This window comes from Coregonus lavaretus (genome assembly GCF_964263955.1).
Source record: "Coregonus lavaretus genome assembly, chromosome: 28".
Classification (NCBI taxonomy): Eukaryota; Metazoa; Chordata; class Actinopteri; order Salmoniformes; family Salmonidae; genus Coregonus; species Coregonus lavaretus.
Genome location: NC_140015.1, coordinates 12736515 through 12753519, shown reverse-complemented (window position 1 = coordinate 12753519; position 17005 = coordinate 12736515). Strand labels below are relative to the sequence as shown.

At 44.1% G+C, this 17005-nt stretch overlaps 2 protein-coding genes across 3 annotated transcripts; both read left to right on the top strand.

Annotated features, from left to right (window-relative positions):
• Positions 1–416: 416 nt before the first annotated feature.
• On the top strand, positions 417–8429 carry LOC311104127 (histone acetyltransferase KAT2A). 2 transcript variants are annotated; one of them, XM_084145800.1, is made up of 18 exons: positions 417–639; positions 978–1104; positions 1726–1871; positions 2007–2096; positions 2197–2378; positions 2564–2755; positions 2879–2985; positions 3152–3262; positions 3461–3597; positions 3774–3982; positions 4096–4222; positions 4396–4506; positions 4588–4731; positions 4911–5025; positions 5130–5166; positions 5298–5361; positions 5538–5622; positions 5855–8429. In XM_084145800.1, the coding sequence occupies exons 1-18, from the start codon at positions 430–432 to the stop codon at positions 6046–6048; spliced, it is 2388 nt and encodes a 795-aa protein (XP_084001926.1). In that variant the 5' UTR covers positions 417–429; the 3' UTR covers positions 6049–8429. The 2 variants fall into 2 exon arrangements, with proteins under 2 accessions (XP_084001926.1, XP_084001927.1); XM_084145801.1 differs by lacking the exons at positions 5130–5166; positions 5538–5622; positions 5855–8429.
• Positions 8430–8959: 530 nt separating this feature from the next.
• Positions 8960–16555, top strand: LOC311103471 (ATP-dependent RNA helicase DHX58-like). The gene is made up of 12 exons (XM_084145038.1): positions 8960–9105; positions 9282–9501; positions 11532–11736; positions 12085–12275; positions 12422–12535; positions 12627–12759; positions 12918–13103; positions 13239–13489; positions 13614–13925; positions 14148–14338; positions 14457–14547; positions 15623–16555. Exons 2-12 carry the CDS (start codon positions 9325–9327, stop codon positions 15806–15808), a joined length of 2037 nt encoding a protein of 678 aa, XP_084001164.1. The 5' UTR covers positions 8960–9105; positions 9282–9324; the 3' UTR covers positions 15809–16555.
• The last annotated feature ends 450 nt before the right edge of the window (positions 16556–17005 follow it).

The window sequence follows — 17005 nt, the reverse complement described above, 5'->3', positions numbered from 1 at the left end:
GCAAAGGGATAAGTACACATTTTAAGTTATTTCGATTATTTATCCTACATGTTACACAAGAACCTCTCACAACAGTCCTCATTGAAGTTAGAAAGTTAGTGTGCTCTACTGACCTCTACTGGATCGTTAAAGTAGAATTTATACTCAATGGTGGTCAATAAATAGTGTAGCTAATTCAACACAGTGTAATTCTGTATTGTTCTATGTAAATGCATTTGTATGTTTTCATTGCAAACTTTGACAATTCCGGCTACTTTCAATACTTTAGGCAGACTGCAGGGGCCACTGAGACTACAGTACCCATACTGCCTTTCTTCAAATCCAGGGCGAGGGTAGAGGTGAGCGACCCAAAAAAGGGGTGGAGTGGAACCAATGATGTGTATACGTACCATTGAGTGGAACAGGCTGCAGTGAAGCGTGCGTTTTGATATGTCGGACCCGGCGGCACAGGCCTTGCAACCCCGGCTACATCAAGCTCAGTCTGGTGGGACTGCTGGGGCGGGATCTGGATCGGGGAACAGTGACCCAGTCAGACCAGGTCTTAGCCAACAACAGCGGGCGAGTCAGAAAAAAGCCCAAGTCAGAGCTTTTCCACGGGCGAAAAAGCTCGAGAAACTCGGAGTCTTCTCCGCTTGCAAGGTAGCTAAATAGCTAACGTTAGCTATATGGCTAGGCTAGCTAGCATAGCCAAGTTCACCAAAACAATGACTAGCTAACTAGCCATTTCCCCTACTTGCACAACCGTCTAAACAAACAGAAACAAAACACCATTATCATTTGCATTTGGTTTCTAACATGCAATAATATCCTTCATAAATGTATATGGCGTACATGCGTAGCTAACGTTACTGTCAAGAATATAGTTAGCAACAGCAAGGCTAACCAACTTTGGTAGTAGCTAGCTAGGCAGCCAACTAGCATGAATCTGTTTTATTATGCTAGTGTGGGCTTCTGATTTATTTTCCTCTTATCTTTAGGCTAGTGACACATGCAAGTGCAATGGCTGGAAGAACCCACAACCGCCGACAGCCACCCGTAGTATGGACTTACAGCAACAAGCGGCCAGCCTGAGCGAGTCCTGCCGCAGCTGCGGGCATGCCCTGGGTAGGCTGCCTTATTACTCAACACTAGTTTGAAGGATATATATGCTTCATGATCACACTGAACCTAATGTCATCAATACACATCATAGATATAGAATGTGTATGCTATTCCATAATAGCAATTATGATCATATAAATTGCACAATGTAGGTTTCAGCCTCATCTCTTTATTGAGTGAGTAGTAAAGTAACAATCCTTAGCTATTCCCCCTTTAAAGGGGCAGTCAGCAGTTGCTACATCAATTTTTGTGCTTATAAATTAATGATATGTACCTATTGATTCTTGAAGACTATAACTTATAAATGCTTCATGAGCTTAGTTCAACTGTCGTACCCCATCAGAACCCAAAATATAAGCTTGTTTTACTCCAATGTTTGTAAACAATGTAAATGTAAAGAAACACTGTATAGCCTAAAAACATGGTTAAAACAATCATTTTAATATTATGGATGGTCAGTCCTTGCATACGTAGCTCTGTCTATGAATTTGAGAGTAGTTACTTTTCTCCAGCCCCATTCATAAACTTTTTACCGAAACAGTTGTGTGGAGTTCCTTTGTTATTGTTTCAACTTCTGATTGACACTTTAAGATGCTGATCTGTTATTGAACCCCTCCTGTGCAGCGGCCCATGTGTCCCACCTAGAGAACGTGTCAGAGGAGGAGATCAACAGGCTGCTGGGGATGGTGGTGGATGTGGAGAACCTCTTTATGTCTGTGCACAAGGAGGAGGACACTGACACCAAGCAGGTCTACTTCTACCTCTTCAAGGTATGACATCACTTCCCTCCATTCCAACCAGACAGACAAGTGTAAATGGCCATAACCTCCACTTTCCTGCCACTGGAGTCAATATCTGGCTTTGCACATCTTGACCCTCTCTCTCTTTTCATCTCTATCCCCCAGCTGCTGAGAAAATGCATCTTGCAGATGAGTCAGCCGATAGTGGAGGGATCATTGGGGAGTCCCCCCTTTCAGAAGCCCAACATAGAGCAGGTAGACAAGTCTCCTTCCTACCTGTTTGTCAAGCTGTTCTTTCCTTCTTGCCCAACAGTAAAATACTTTTTGTATAAGTTTGTTTTATTTTGTTTCTCAGGGAGTGTTGAACTTCGTTCAGTACAAATTCAGCCACCTGGCACCCAGAGAGAGGCAGACAATGTTTGAGCTCTCCAAGATGTTCCTCCTGTGCCTCAACTACTGGAAGCTGGAGACTCCCACACAGTTCCGCCAGCGGTCCCAGAAGGATGATGGCACAGCCTACAAAGTGGACTACACCAGGTGTGTGTGACATCTGTTGTGGAAAATGTTTGTTTTTTTGCAATGTATTGCGTCTTGTTTTTTGTTGTTGTATTGCATCTTGTTTATTTTCTGTTAATGTAGAGGTCTCACTGCTGACTTCTCATTTTGTTCCCATCAAAAGTGACTCACAACTACTGTAATCTAATCTGTGTCTTGTTTCCCAGGTGGCTGTGCTACTGCCATGTCCCCCAGAGTAACGACAGCCTGCCGCGCTATGAGACCACCCAGGTGTTTGGCCGCAGTCTGCTCAAGTCAATCTTCACCGTGACGCGCCGCCAGCTCCTGGAGAAGTTCAGAGTGGAGAAGGACAAGCTCCTACCAGAGAAACGCACACTAATCCTCACACACTTTCCCAAGTACGTGGTGTCACGTTGATACTTATTGTGTTTCTCCCTCGAGTTACAATCAAACCAAGATTCTGGAGTGAGTGAGATGGACGCTGTGAATCTGTGGATTGTAACAAAGTGTTTGCGTCCCAGGTTTCTGTCTATGCTAGAGGAGGAGATCTATGGGGAAAACTCTCCCATCTGGGAGGCTGACTTCACCATGCCTGCCTCAGAGGGGGGCCAGCTGGGTCACCAGTTAGGTAGGGGGTACCTGTTACAACTAAATAAGTGGTTCTCATAAGATCCATAAAGGCACTTATAGGTTGTACAACATGTAATGTGTGATGATATGATACTTTTCCCTCTCTCCATTTTCAATAATCCTGTCTGGTCTCGGTCATTGTCCTGTGTTTCTGATCCTGGCAGTGATCAGCCCTGCTGCAGTGTCGGGTTCGCCCTCCATCTCTAAGGGCATGAACAGTGGCTCTTCGCTAGGCAGTCTGGGGCTGGACTCTGGCGTGGCCGAGCCCATAACAGGTCAGTAACTCTGGCAGCCCCGCCAAGCTAACTTTTGCTTTGTACTGGGTGTGAAGTAATAGCTGACGTTTGTTTTTATGTCTTGCCTGTTGATGTGGGAGCTTGTATTTCCAATGCCTCCGTGTGATAGCCTCAGACACATAAACATCATATAAATTCATGGTGGTTATAGTAATGTTTTGTACTGTTTCCCCTCAGGAGAGAAGAGGAAGCTTCCAGAAGCTCTGACCCTGGAGGACGCCAAGAGGATCAGGGTGATGGGCGACATCCCCATGGAGTTGGTCAACGAGGTAATGATGACCATCACTGACCCGGCTGCCATGTTGGGCCCAGAGGTAAGTGCTGCCCAAGACTGAGACGCGTCATTTAATGTCCATTCGCCAGTGCAACATGAATATTTATGTTGACTGATATGTTTGATCAAGTCTAACATCTAAGTATGGAAACGGGATGTTTGTTAGAATGAATATAATAATGAACTATGTTGATAATCACTGTCACTCTCTGCTAGACGAGTCTGCTGTCTGCCAATGCTGCTCGTGATGAGACAGCCAGGCTGGAGGAGAGGCGGGGCATCATAGAGTTCCATGTCATAGGGAACTCTCTTTCCCAGAAGTCCAACAAGAAGATCCTGATGTGGCTGGTGGGCTTGCAGAACGTCTTCTCCCACCAGCTGCCTCGCATGCCCAAAGAGTACATCACACGCCTAGTGTTTGACCCGTACGTAGACAGTTTTAACAGTTTCTCTCACCTGTTATGTCTTCAGTGAAGCTTCTTGAAATGAACTTTTTTTGACCATTTCTCCCCACTCTCTTGCACTGTTCTCTGTCCAGGAAGCACAAGACGCTGGCCCTAATCAAGGATGGCCGTGTCATCGGGGGCATCTGTTTCAGGATGTTCCCAACCCAGGGCTTTACAGAGATCGTCTTTTGTGCCGTCACATCCAACGAGCAAGTCAAGGTATGGACACACCTCTCCTTTACATGCAACAGCACAAATACTGAAATAAATTAGCTGGGTAAGTTGGACTTAATGGCTTGTTATTGTACTCACGGTATCTGTCAGAGTTTGAATGTATGTGTTGGACCAAGAGGCCGACATTTTCCCCTGATTGTTTGCCATTGTGGTTTCAGGGCTACGGTACTCACCTGATGAACCACCTAAAGGAGTACCACATCAAGCACAGCATCCTGTACTTCCTCACCTACGCTGATGAGTACGCCATTGGCTACTTCAAGAAGCAGGTATGGTATAGGATGATAACATGTACCTCTCTCTCTACCTCACCTCTGACCTCTCCCCTCTGGCTTGTTTTGTCATCACAGGGATTTTCCAAAGACATCAAAGTGACGAAGAGTCGTTACCTTGGTTACATCAAGGACTACGAGGGGGCTACCCTCATGGAGTGTGAGCTAAATCCCAGAATCCCCTACACAGAGCTATCTCATATCATCAAGAGGCAGAAAGAGGTGAGATAACTCTCTGTGGGAAGTCCTCACATTGTGGGGCACACAGGTTGAGGTGAATGTCAGTGGACAGTTATGCACCTCTACCTTCCTCCAGCTCCATTTGTTGATGAAAGGACAGTGTTAATGTCCATGTTGGTGTGTTTTGGTCAACGTGTCCCTGTGTTTCCATGACTGGTCAGATCATTAAGAAGCTGATCGAGAGGAAGCAGACCCAGATCAGGAAGGTGTACCCAGGACTCACCTGCTTCAAAGAGGGGGTACGGCAGATCCCTGTGGAGAGCATCCCTGGCATCAGTAAGTGTGTGTGGGTCCTTTCAATACCATGTTCAGGGAACAGACTTATTAATGCCTTGTCTGATGTCATGTTTTCAGTTTTCTCTCCCTTTTTCTCTCTCTAGGGGAGACAGGCTGGAAGCCTAGTGCCAAGGAGAAAGTGTAAGCTGAATGTTTGGTCATTCAGCAATAAAAACAATTATATGCCGTATTGTCATAAAACAACTGGCAGCATTTACAATCACACTCATTTGTCATTGAATTGATATACTATTACCTATCCTGTCTTGTAGGAAAGAGTTGAAAGACCCTGACGTGTTGTACAACATGCTGAAGAATCTCCTGGCCCAGGTCAAGGTAAGACACTGACAAGCACCCCAGTCAGTGGTCAACCTTAGGAGTGGTCAGACTGATCTGTGTCCCAAATGGCAACCTATTCCCTATATAATCCCTGATCAAAAGTAGTGCACTCAATAGGGGACCATTTGGGATTCAGAAAGGAAGTCATAACTGTGGTTGTGTTCCTCTCCCAGACTCACCCTGATGCCTGGCCCTTCATGGAACCTGTGAAAAAGTCTGAGGCTCCAGACTACTACGAGATCATACGCTTCCCCATTGGTAAGTATATCATCCGCTCATTATTCCCTGGCTTGTTTATATGTCCCAGCCATGACAATTATCTACTTATTTGAACAAATTTTGATATTGAAATATAAAAAAGCATTCCATGTTTCACCAACTCGATGCGCTTTTAATTGTAAGTCTGTCTGGATATGTCGGTAAAGCCGCTGAAGGAATATTTCAAATATAACCTACTTGTCCCCCTCTCCACTCTCCCTCCTTCCTGTAGATCTGAAGACCATGACGGAGAGGCTGAAGAACAGATACTACGTGACCAAGAAGCTGTTCATAGCAGACCTGCAGCGCGTCATTACCAACTGCCGTGAATACAACCCCCCGGACAGCGAGTACTGCAAGTGTGCCAACACACTGGAGAAGTTCTTCTACTTCAAGCTGAAGGAAGGGGGCTTGATTGAGAAGTGAAGCTAGGGTCACAGGTCACCATGCACAACAGCCCCACTGTGGAACAGCAGGAAGGAGCGTTCGTGGACACACACACACACACCATACACACTGTCTTGTGATGACATAGTCAGGGGATCATTGCTAGCCATATTTTAACCCTTTTTTCCTTGTCTTTTCTTTTAGGAAGCCTTTATGAATGGCTGTGCGTGTTTATGCATGTTTGTATTACTGGTGGGTGAAGGGAGCTGTGGGGTATGATGATAAAATTGTGGAGGTTATTGGAAAGGCTCTATGGGCCAGTTAAGTTAGTTAATCTGTCGAAATGACTCCATCAATCCCTCCCTCTCTGTCTGTCTCCATCTATCTCTCTCTCACTACCCTCTGTAGTATAGAATCTCTGTGTGTTGCTGTCTCATTCTGGTTTCATTCTTGCTCAAGAATGCAACGTATTCCTGTACCAAAATGATTGGTCCCGCAGCAGATCATGTCAAACTTTCCACATAGGTTACGTTCAAATTATAGGATGGCATTTTCACTGAATTGTTTCTCAATCGGATAAAATAATGCCCGCTTAGACATTCACACTCACAGCTCCTCAAGATGGGAGTTTTATGTTTGGTACTGACATGGAAACGTGAGTAGGCTGAACTTGGGGACCTATGCCGTTGTTGCCTTCCTGTACTGACATACACTTGAAAAGAGGCCAGTAGACTTGGAGGGTAGAAATACAATGTGCCCTTGAGTTAGAACACAATACATGTTCAGACTCTTCACATTGTCAAAGTCAGGTTACAGTCACGTTCCAGGCTGACTACATCGCAGACGCCTGCCAGATCTCACAAGGCCTGGATAGGTATTTAACAATCAGTTACCACATCATGTAACAGGAAACGCAACCATTGGTTGATACAATGCAACAACTGAAATGTAGTCAGCCTGAAACGTGATCATAGATATCCCTGTCTGACATTACATTGACATTTTAGTCATTTAGCAGACGCTCTTATCCATTTTAGTCATTTAGCAGATGCTCTTATCCAGAGCGACTTACAGGAGCAATTAGGGTTAAGTGCCTTGCTCAAGGGCACATCGACAGATTTTTCACCTAGTGAGCTCGGGGATTAGAACCAGCGAACTTTCGGTTACTGGCACAATGCTCTTAACCACTAAGCTACCTGCCGCCAGAGCAACTTACAACATTATGTTGGATTTGACATCATGTGATTGGTCAGTAGAAAAACTTCCATCTTACCAATACGTTTAAACTTAATGGTTGCCCTCAAATAATTTCCCGACAACTACTGTATGTTGAACTTTTTATTTATTTTTTATTTCACCTGAACAGTATAATGAAAACCTACCGCTACATTTGAAGTTACTTGGGCCTAATGTAAGTAGTCAGTCGTCTATACTGTTCTTTTCCCATTCTCTTCTGGGCCAGTATGGCCATGTCACTGATCTCAAACATGGTTGTTTTTCTTTGGGAAATAGCAGAGATGGCGTAGTAGTGTGTCATTGTTGTTTTAATGGTGTTGTCTGATCTGAGGGTAGTCTCTGGAATCCCAGACCAAGGGCAACAGCAGGAGCATTGTTAATGTGGGAGCCAACCCATCTGCCTAGGGAGACTATTCTGAGGGTTACTGTGCCACCCTTTTGTTTAGGTTTCTGTTTGTCCTAGAAATAACCTGTTTCTGATGGAAGTACAGGATCCAACCACAGTGGTGAACATGACCATTTGATATGTCAGTATTTCACTGAAAGGCCATAGAGCCCAGTCAATACAGTATGTGGAGGATGCACAGCACTTACCCTCCCTGCTGATTCTGTCTCTCTTCTATGTTGGATATGCATTGTGTTGTTATGATAATGGCTGACAAACACACAAAAAACAAGTGTCCGGTTTGGTATTCACTCCATACTCACAAGCAGTATTGCATGGTGTAGAACTATAATCTGCATCAATTTCTGTTATATTTTTACTAAAATGGCCATGACTATTCACTCAAACCCACTTCTTGTTCATGGTCAGTGTCTGATTGATTGTCTGCCTCTTGAGATGCCTTTGGTTCTCTGCTATTTTGTAAAACGTTGTGGGGGAAATGACTGGTCTGTGCTGGGTGGTTGAGCCTGCTGGTTGAGTATTCCACTGAACTGTTGTGTGTGTGTGTGTTTATTGTATACTTGAATCATGACTTGCTTTGAGCAATTAAAGTGATGTCAGTGTTTCGTTATTCAGGGTTGTCAGTTATGTATCTCTCAATCTACCTATGTATGCTGCATTAAGATTCTGAAAATACTGTGTGAGTGAAATGTTAAAATATTAAGATTGCTACAGTTTCTTTTAGTTATATGGTTTGAAGAGCTCTTTACTGTATTACTGTTCATGAAAATAAAGTTTTTATAGTAAAAGATGTCTGTGCTTAATATTACCTTATAAGATGGCAGCTAGTTACAGTATACAGTAATGTGTTTTTATGTTCCAGTAACCATGCAGTGTTGTTTAGTAGGTGTGACCATAAAGTTAATTCAGCAGGGTTAAATGCCATTCAGACATGCTGTAAGGGTGTTTCCCAATGTGACTTGCAGTTTTGTTTTCCTGATGTCACAGCTGGTAAGAATGGGGCCCATTAAGGGCTCTGGGTGCTTTGTCAGGGGCCGACAGAAATCTGCAACGGCTTTCTTCTGGACTGCAAATAGTTACAAACATACCAGTCCCTCTCAATACAATACCACTAGATTAACACATCTGCAGTTTGGTAGACCTACAGTACTAGATTCCATGACTGAAACGGCTCCTTACATGTATTAATATCTCTACAACTCTTCTAATCTTCCTGTAATTCATATCCTTGTGTCACTTCTTTTACTTAGACATACTTTGTTGGACCTCAAGAACTCCCTTGAATAGGACCCCTCTTCACACGGAAGTGCTTTTGGTTTCGTTTTTCTATTTGGGTGTCAGTTCTGGTGGATCTTCGTCAGTGAAAACCCCTCTGTACTCAAAACCTGGCCACAACGGACCATGGACATTATCTGCTGCTGATCCAAAACATAGAGCTGCTTCAGAAACACTTGGTGAGCTGAGTTTTAAAATGGCTTGACTTCATATATAGCAGACTGCCACAAATGGTAGTAGTATTAAGTTGTAGTACTGTAAGGACATGTAGCAGGACATTTGCAGTGTGTTTTGCATTTCAGTTTAAAAATAGCCTTGTGGTGCCTTTTGTCTAATGAGTGTTTTTATTTCTAAGGACAAGGAGTCAGGTGTTGTGTGTGGACCAGTAGACCAGTAGGATGGCAGACTTTGGGCTGTATGGGTACCAGGAGGAGGTGGTTCAGAGGGCTCTCCGAGGGGAGAACATCATCATCTGGCTGCCCACCGGAGGAGGAAAGACCCGGGCTGCTGTATATGTGGCCAAAAAACATCTGGAGAATAACCCTGGAGCTAAGGTGGCCGTGCTGGTAAACAAGGTAGGTTGGGAGGGGTTAATAGAGCTTTGGACCTATTTAGCAGTTGTTTCAGAGTAACTGGCCAGATAACTGACCCACCCGTGTAATGTTATCTAGGTAGTCTGACCTTTAGTATGGGTGTGTTGTTAATCCTATACAAAGCCAGAAAATAAATGTTCTGCTCTTCCCATGGAAACCATGGCTAACTGTTGTTGATGTAATGTAATGAACATTATGCCATAATCCAGTCCGTGTATTCGTACTGTGGGATTCCAGTTCCATGTTTTACAGTAGCCAGATAGTGGGAGTGATATACCATGTGAACCATGTAATGCCAGCATACTTCTGAGTATGTATATGTACAGTGAGGGAAAAAAGTATTTGATCCACTGCTGATTTTGTACGTTTGCCCACTGACAAAGAAATCATCAGTCTATAATTTTATTGGTAGGTTTATTTGAACAGTGAGAGACAGAATAACAACAAAAACATCCAGAAAAATGCATGTCAAAAATTGTATAAATTGATTTGCATTTTAATGAGAGAAATAAGTATTTGACCCCCTCTCAATCAGAACGATTTCTGGCTCCCAGGTGTCTTTTATAGAGGTAACGAGCTGAGATTAGGAGCACACTTTTAAAGGGAGTGCTCCTAATCTCAGTTTGTGACCTGTATAAAAGACACCTGTCCACAGAAGCAATCAATCAATCCGATTCCAAACTCTCCACCATGGCCAAGACAAAAGAGCTCTCCAAGGATGTCAGGGACAAGATTGTAGACCTACACAAGGCTGGAATGGGCTACAAGTCCATCGCCAAGCAGCTTGGTGAGAAGGTGACAAAAGTTGGTGCGATTATTCGCAAATGGAAGAAAACACAAAAGAACTGTCAATCTCCCTCGGCCTGGGGCTCCATGCAAGATCTCACCTTGTGGAGTTGCAATGATCATGAGAACAGTGAGGAATCAGCCCAGAACTACACGGGAGGATCTTGTCAATGATCTCAAGGCAGCTGGGACCATAGTCACCAAGAAAACAATTGGTAACACACTACGCCATGAAGGACTGAAATTCTGCAGCGCCCACAAGGTCCCCCTGCTCAAGAAAGCACATATACAGGCCCTTCTGAAGTTTGCCAATGAACATCTGAATGATTCAGAGGAGAACTGGGTGAAAGTGTTGTGGTCAGATGAGACCAATATCGAGCTCTTTGGCATCAACTCAACTCGCCGTGTTTGGAGGAGGAGGATTGCTGCCTATGACCCCAAGAACACCATCCCCACCGTCAAACATGGAGGTGGAAACATTATGCTTTGGGGGTGTTTTTCTGCTAAGGGGACAGGACAACTTCACCGCATCAAAGGGACGATGGACGGGGCCATGTACCGTCAAATCTTGGGTGAGAACCTCCTTCCCTCAGCCAGGGCATTGAAAATGGGTCGTGGATGGGTATTCCAGCATGACAATGACCCAAAACACACGGCCAAGGGAACAAAGAAGTGGCTCAAGAAGAAGCACATTAAGGTCCTGGAGTGGCCTAGCCAGTCTCCAGACCTTAATCCCATAGAAAATCTGTGGAGGGAGCTGAAGGTTCGAGTTGCCAAACGTCAGCCTCGAAACCTTAATGACTTGGAGAAGATCTGCAAAGAGGAGTGGAACAAAATCCCTCCTGAGATGTGTGCAAACCTGGTGGCCAACTACAAGAAACGTCTGACCTCTGTGATTGCCAACAAGGGTTTTGCCACCAAGTACTAAGTTATGTTTTGCAGAGGGGTCAAATACTTATTTCCCTCATTAAAATGCAAATCATTTTATAACATTTTTGACATGCATTTTTCTGGATTTTTTTGTTGTTATTCTGTCTCTCACTGTTCAAATAAATCTACCATTAAAACTATAGACTGATCATGTCTTTGTCAGTGGGCAAACGTACAAAATCAGCAGGGGATCAAATACTTTTTTCCCTCACTGTATATGAACGCCCCGACCTCAGTTCTTAAAAAGATAAGCAATCTAAACAGTGGGACATTACAGTTTACATTATGTTTTCCAGGTTCATTTGGTAGACCAGCACTACAACAAAGAGTTCAAACCCTACCTGGGTCGGGACTATAGCCTGGTGTCTATCAGTGGGGACTGTGACCAGAAGGACTTCTTTGGCTGCGAGGTCAAGAACTCTGACCTGGTCATCTGTACAGCACAGATACTGGAGAATGCCCTGACCAACCAGGAGGAGGGAAAACATGTCGAGCTCTCACGTGAGTGGCTACTCTGCTGCCTACCACATATTGAATCATGTTATTACTGTGAGGTATGTGTAGTACACGCTACTTGTTACTAATTATTCAGAAGTTAGGTTGTTGTAAAATGGCTCCCAGGCTTTGTTCCACTGTGCACCAGTAGCCCTTGGTATCAATCCCAATTGACAGACACTACATGATAAAGAGTATCTATACCTGACACACTAAAGCTCTGGAACCTAAGCTAACACACCTAAAAGACTGGTCCAAATCTTAGGTTTAAACCATATGTTGAACTATTATACAGTAAGACCATTGTATTCCATTGAGGTCACAATACCATTGTGTTCCTTTCTCCCACCATAGAGTTCACTCTGCTGATCATTGATGAGTGCCACCACACGCATAAGGACGGTGTCTATAATAAGATCATGGGGCGCTACGTGGCGCAGAAGCTGAAGGGGGAGAGGCGGCTGCCACAGATCCTGGGCCTCACTGCCTCTCCTGGGACAGGGGGAGCCAAGAGCATCAAAGGAGCTGTGGGGCATGTGCTGCAGGTCAGTTTCTCTCTCTCTCTGGTGGTCTTTACATGCTATTTCTTCAGCCCAAACGTTCACCCTGGGTAAAACCTAATAATGACCCTGATCTAACACTTTATGTTTACCCTTTACATTTAGTTAATTTCGTTATTTATCGCCTTCAGATTTGTGCCAACCTGGACTCAGTGATTGTGTCGTCTAAAGTGTATGCCCCTGAGCTGAAGAAAAAGGTCCCCAGACCCAGGAAAAGGTTTGACATCGTTGACAGAAGACCTCAGGTGAGTTCAATTCTGTTCTATAAACATATAGCCTTTGAACTTGAGAGCTGTATTGGTTTGAATTCAACAAACTCCTGTTGTTTTGTCTCAGGACCCATTTGGGGATCACCTGAAGTTCATGATGCAGTTTATCCATGACTTCATGGCCTTAGGTCCTGACTTTTCTATCAGGGAGTTTGGCACGCAGGAGTATGAGGCAGACGTGGTGATTCTGGAGAAGAAGGGTAAATCATCCTCTTAATATGAAATAATACCACATTATAGAAGCAAAGCATAGGAATCATTTTCATGCACCAAATCACACAAGGAACCTTCCTCAGTCAATGCCATACTTTTGAATTCCATATTAAAACCTATTTTGCATGTGTGTTTCGTGGTGTAGGTGTGACGGACAGGAACAGACTACTGGCACAGTGTGCTCTCCACCTGCGTCAGTACAACGACGCCCTGCTCATCAACGACACAGTGCGCATGGTGGATGCCTTTAGGGTCCTAGAGGCCTACTATAGCACCAAGAGCTCCACTGCCATGGATGGAACTGACTTCTTCCTGCTTGGACTCTACCAGGGTGAGAACCTGCAATTCCCTTGGAACAATCTCTCCCACTTTCTCACATACTGTATGCGTGTGATTCTTGGGAATATTAAGAGTATAGGAAGTTCAACTTCTGAACATTGATAGTCAGTGTCCTGATCCTCAACAGAGAACGAGGTGGAGCTGAGGAAACTGGCAGGCGATGACCGGTTTGAAAACCCTAAGATGGGGAAGCTTCAGAGCACCCTGCTGGAGCAGTTTGACCAGGGTGAGCACTCCAGAGGCATCCTCTTCTCCAAGACCCGTAAAAGCACCCACTGCTTGTATGACTGGGTGTCCAAGAACCCAGCCCTGCAGCGTGCTGGTATCAGGGCAGCCATTCTGACAGGCGCTGGCAACGGCATCAATTACATGACCCAGGTAACCTGACATTAAACACAGTCAGAACTTTTGGAGGTATAGAAAGGTGGGTTGGAAAGTGCCAATGCCTGTGTCATACCAACAACTGACCTCTGTTTGTGTGTTTCTGTTGGTGCGCTTGTAGAATGAGCAGAAGGACACAATCAAAAACTTCCGCCAGGGCTCCCTCAACCTCCTGATCTCCACCAGCGTTGCCGAGGAGGGCCTGGACATCCCAGAATGCAACCTGGTGGTGCGCTATGGGCTGCTGACCAATGAGATCGCACAACAGCAGGCCAGTGGCCGGGCTCGGGCGAGTGACAGCGTTTACTCTGTGGTGGCCCAGGCAGGGGGGCGGGAGGTGCGTCGGGAACATCTCAATGAATGTCTGGAGGAATTGACTGGCAGGGCCATCAGCGAAGTGCAGAGGATGGAGCCCAGGGAGTTCCAAATGAAGGTGAGGCTATTCCTCATGGTGGTGAGGCTGGTATCTTTCTCTATGTACTACCCCTGCAAGTATCTCATCTCTTTGGAAAAACCTACACTCACTCACTTTCCTTTTTTCCAGTATATGTCTTTTGAACCCGGCACCCAAATTATTTTTGAGTTGAGCATGCCAATTCCTCATTCTCTAATCTCTTTTTCACTAGATATTTTCTCTCTCTGTCTCCACTATTAGATCACTGAGCTCCAGACAGAAGCGTTGTTGACCAGACAGTTGAAAGAACAGTTGAAGATCAAGAAGAAGGGTCGTTTCAGTGCTGCTAGCATTCAGCTCTCGTGTCGAGGCTGTTTTGTGCTCGTGGCCTTCGGCAATGACATTAAAGTAATTGAAAACGCACACCATGTCAACATCAACCCTGACTTTGAGTAAGTTGTGTTTCTCTAATGTCTGTCCCGATACTGTCACTGTCACATATTGGAAGTGTTTTTGCATCAGTGTGTTTGTGTGTGAGGAGTTAACCTGTGCATGTGTGTGTGTTTTCAGGAGGTACTATAAAACCAATGGGCAGACCCTTCTGAAGACTTTTGAGGACTGGGAGCCAGGCCGTGTGATCAGCTGTGCTGCCTGTGGCAAGGTGAGGTTTCATACATGTCTATATTGAATGTTATAAATGAAAAATAAAATAATAGATAACTAATAGAAATAAATAATAGAAGTATATAGATTTCACCTTCATTCCTGTCTTCATAAACTCTTGCACAAGATGGCGCTCTTAGCCGTCCAATGTCTACTTCCATACCTGCAGTAGAGGGAACTTATGTTTTTAGATTCCTGTGGCAAGGTGAGGTTGGCCTTTAATCTCTAGCTTTTTATTTTAGGCCGAGGCTGCGGATCCGTAGGCAGATATTTTGTCTAGTGGCGCGCTGTTGTGTTGTGGCTGCATGAGAGAAAAAGGTCACCATTCTAAAACCTGAGGTGGTGTTTTTTGTCTTACAGTAACATTACACTATGCTATTAAACTGAGTGTACATGAACACCAGCTCTTTCCATGACATAGACTGACCAGGTGAATCCAGGTGAAAGTTATGATCCCTTATTGATGTCACTTGTTAAATCCACTTCAATCAGTGTAGCGGAAAGGTAGGAGACAGGTTAAAGAAGGATTTTTAATCCTCGAGACAATTGAGACATGGATTGTGTATGTGTGCCATTCAGAGGTGAATGGGCAAGACAAAATATTTAAGTGATTTTGAACGGGGTATGGTAGTAGGTGCCAGGCACACCGGTAGAGACCATGCCCCGATGAATTGAGGCTGTTCTGAGGGCAAAAGGGGGTGTAACTCAATATTATGAAGGTGTTCCTTATGTTGTGTACGCTCAGTGTATATTCAGTTCTGTTATGTACAATACTATCATTATGTGATCTTGCAGAAATTGATTCAGCTTTGATCTCACTTTATTAAACGAGAACCATTCGCCAGAATAGCCTGTTCTCTAGGAGTAGAGCAGAGACTGTGCGTAAATACAGAATCCTGCACATGCACAGAAACTTCGGGACTTTTACACCCCGGGAAGAAAGGTCCAGTAGAATTTGTATCCGCAGCCTTTCCGTTTATCTTATGTTACTAGGACTATTCTATTGTCTTTTAACATGCTTATATATGGAAATCTACATCAGTATATTTGTTTATATATTTATATCTGAACAGCAATGGGGAATGGAAATGGTATATAAGGAGATTGCCCTGCTGCCCATTCTGGCCATCGAGAACTTTGCCATGGAGACTCCAGAGGGAAGAAAACTAGCCAAGAAGTGGAAGGACGTTGAGTTTACAGTGGAGGAGTTTAACTTCACCACGTACTGTAATAACAAGTTCCCTGGCATGTTCGATTGATACACTATTACACTGGAAGAAGGACTACAACTGGTGTTTTCATGGTTTTCACCTTTCTCTTCCTTTCTCTCTCTGTCTCTCAGTCTGTGTTGCTTAGTCTAGACTACTTTTGTGTTCCTTATGCATGATCCTGAAGTGTGTCGTAGTCCTATGACGGGGGAGAGATGCTGTGCCTTGGGTATGGTTGGCCCGGTAAATCAGGTCTGGCCGCCACGCTGCTGTAGGCGGTGTGACGCGGCAGTGTGCTAAAGCATGTTACACAATGGTCAGGGTTAGAATTAGCACGACAGCTTTGTTTATGCCCAAGGTCCTCTCTCCCTCCCTCACCAGAGACGTGTGGGTTTCTTCTGCTGCATCGCAGCCAAGCACGCAAAAACATATGAACTTAGCAGCCCTGTTCTAAGATTAACTCAAATTATCAGTTTTTCTATTTTTAGCAAAGTACTATCAGCATCGTCCATATTTTGTCATGAATTTGATTGTGTGAATCTGTACTGTCTTTGTTTTAGCTTGAACCTGAAACGTATGCACCCTCCTGATACTGCCTGAAACTTGCTGCTACTTGATCATGTATGAAAACATTCAAATTGGGATTTCAAAATATTTTTGCTATATTAATGTGTTCAGAACTGTGTGCCTTTCCTTGCCTAAAACAAATGAAATGTTCTACTGTAATTACTTTTTTTATTCTTGATAAATAATTTGACATTATTTGTCTGCACATGTCTATATTGAATGTTATAAATGAAAAATAAAATAATAGATAACTAATAGAAATAAATAATAGAAGTATATAGATTTCACCTTCATTCCTGTCTTCATAAACTCTTGCACAAGATGGCGCTCTTAGCCCTCCAATGTCTACTTCCATACCTGCAGTAGAGGGAACTTATGTTTTTAGATTCCTTCTTTCCCTAACCTGTGCCCTTTAGTTTAGTATGGGGGAAGATTGTGTATGTGGCCATGGTCATCAACAGGTGTCTGTGCTGTTGGCTGCTATAGGTTTCAAGGTATAGGGAGCATTTACAAGCATTTCGCTACACCCACAATAACATCTACTAAATATGTGTATGTGACCAATAATAATGATTTGAGTGTATGAATGAATACTGGCTGTTGTTTTTGGAGCCGGGCCCTGCTGAGATTCCATAACCCCGGGCTGTGTAAGAGTGAGGAAGAGTTAGATATTGCTCTCCT

Coding starts and splice junctions, on each gene's coding strand:
- LOC311104127 (XM_084145800.1), top strand. CDS start 430: ATGTCGGACCCGGCGGCACAGGCCTTGCAACCCCGGCTACATCAAGCT. Junction 4,732..4,910: donor TCATCAAGAGGCAGAAAGAG/GTGAGATAACTC, acceptor ATGACTGGTCAG/ATCATTAAGAAGCTGATCGA. Junction 5,362..5,537: donor ATCTCCTGGCCCAGGTCAAG/GTAAGACACTGA, acceptor TTCCTCTCCCAG/ACTCACCCTGATGCCTGGCC.
- LOC311103471 (XM_084145038.1), top strand. CDS start 9,325: ATGGCAGACTTTGGGCTGTATGGGTACCAGGAGGAGGTGGTTCAGAGG. Junction 11,737..12,084: donor AAAACATGTCGAGCTCTCAC/GTGAGTGGCTAC, acceptor CTCCCACCATAG/AGTTCACTCTGCTGATCATT. Junction 13,490..13,613: donor GCATCAATTACATGACCCAG/GTAACCTGACAT, acceptor GTGCGCTTGTAG/AATGAGCAGAAGGACACAAT.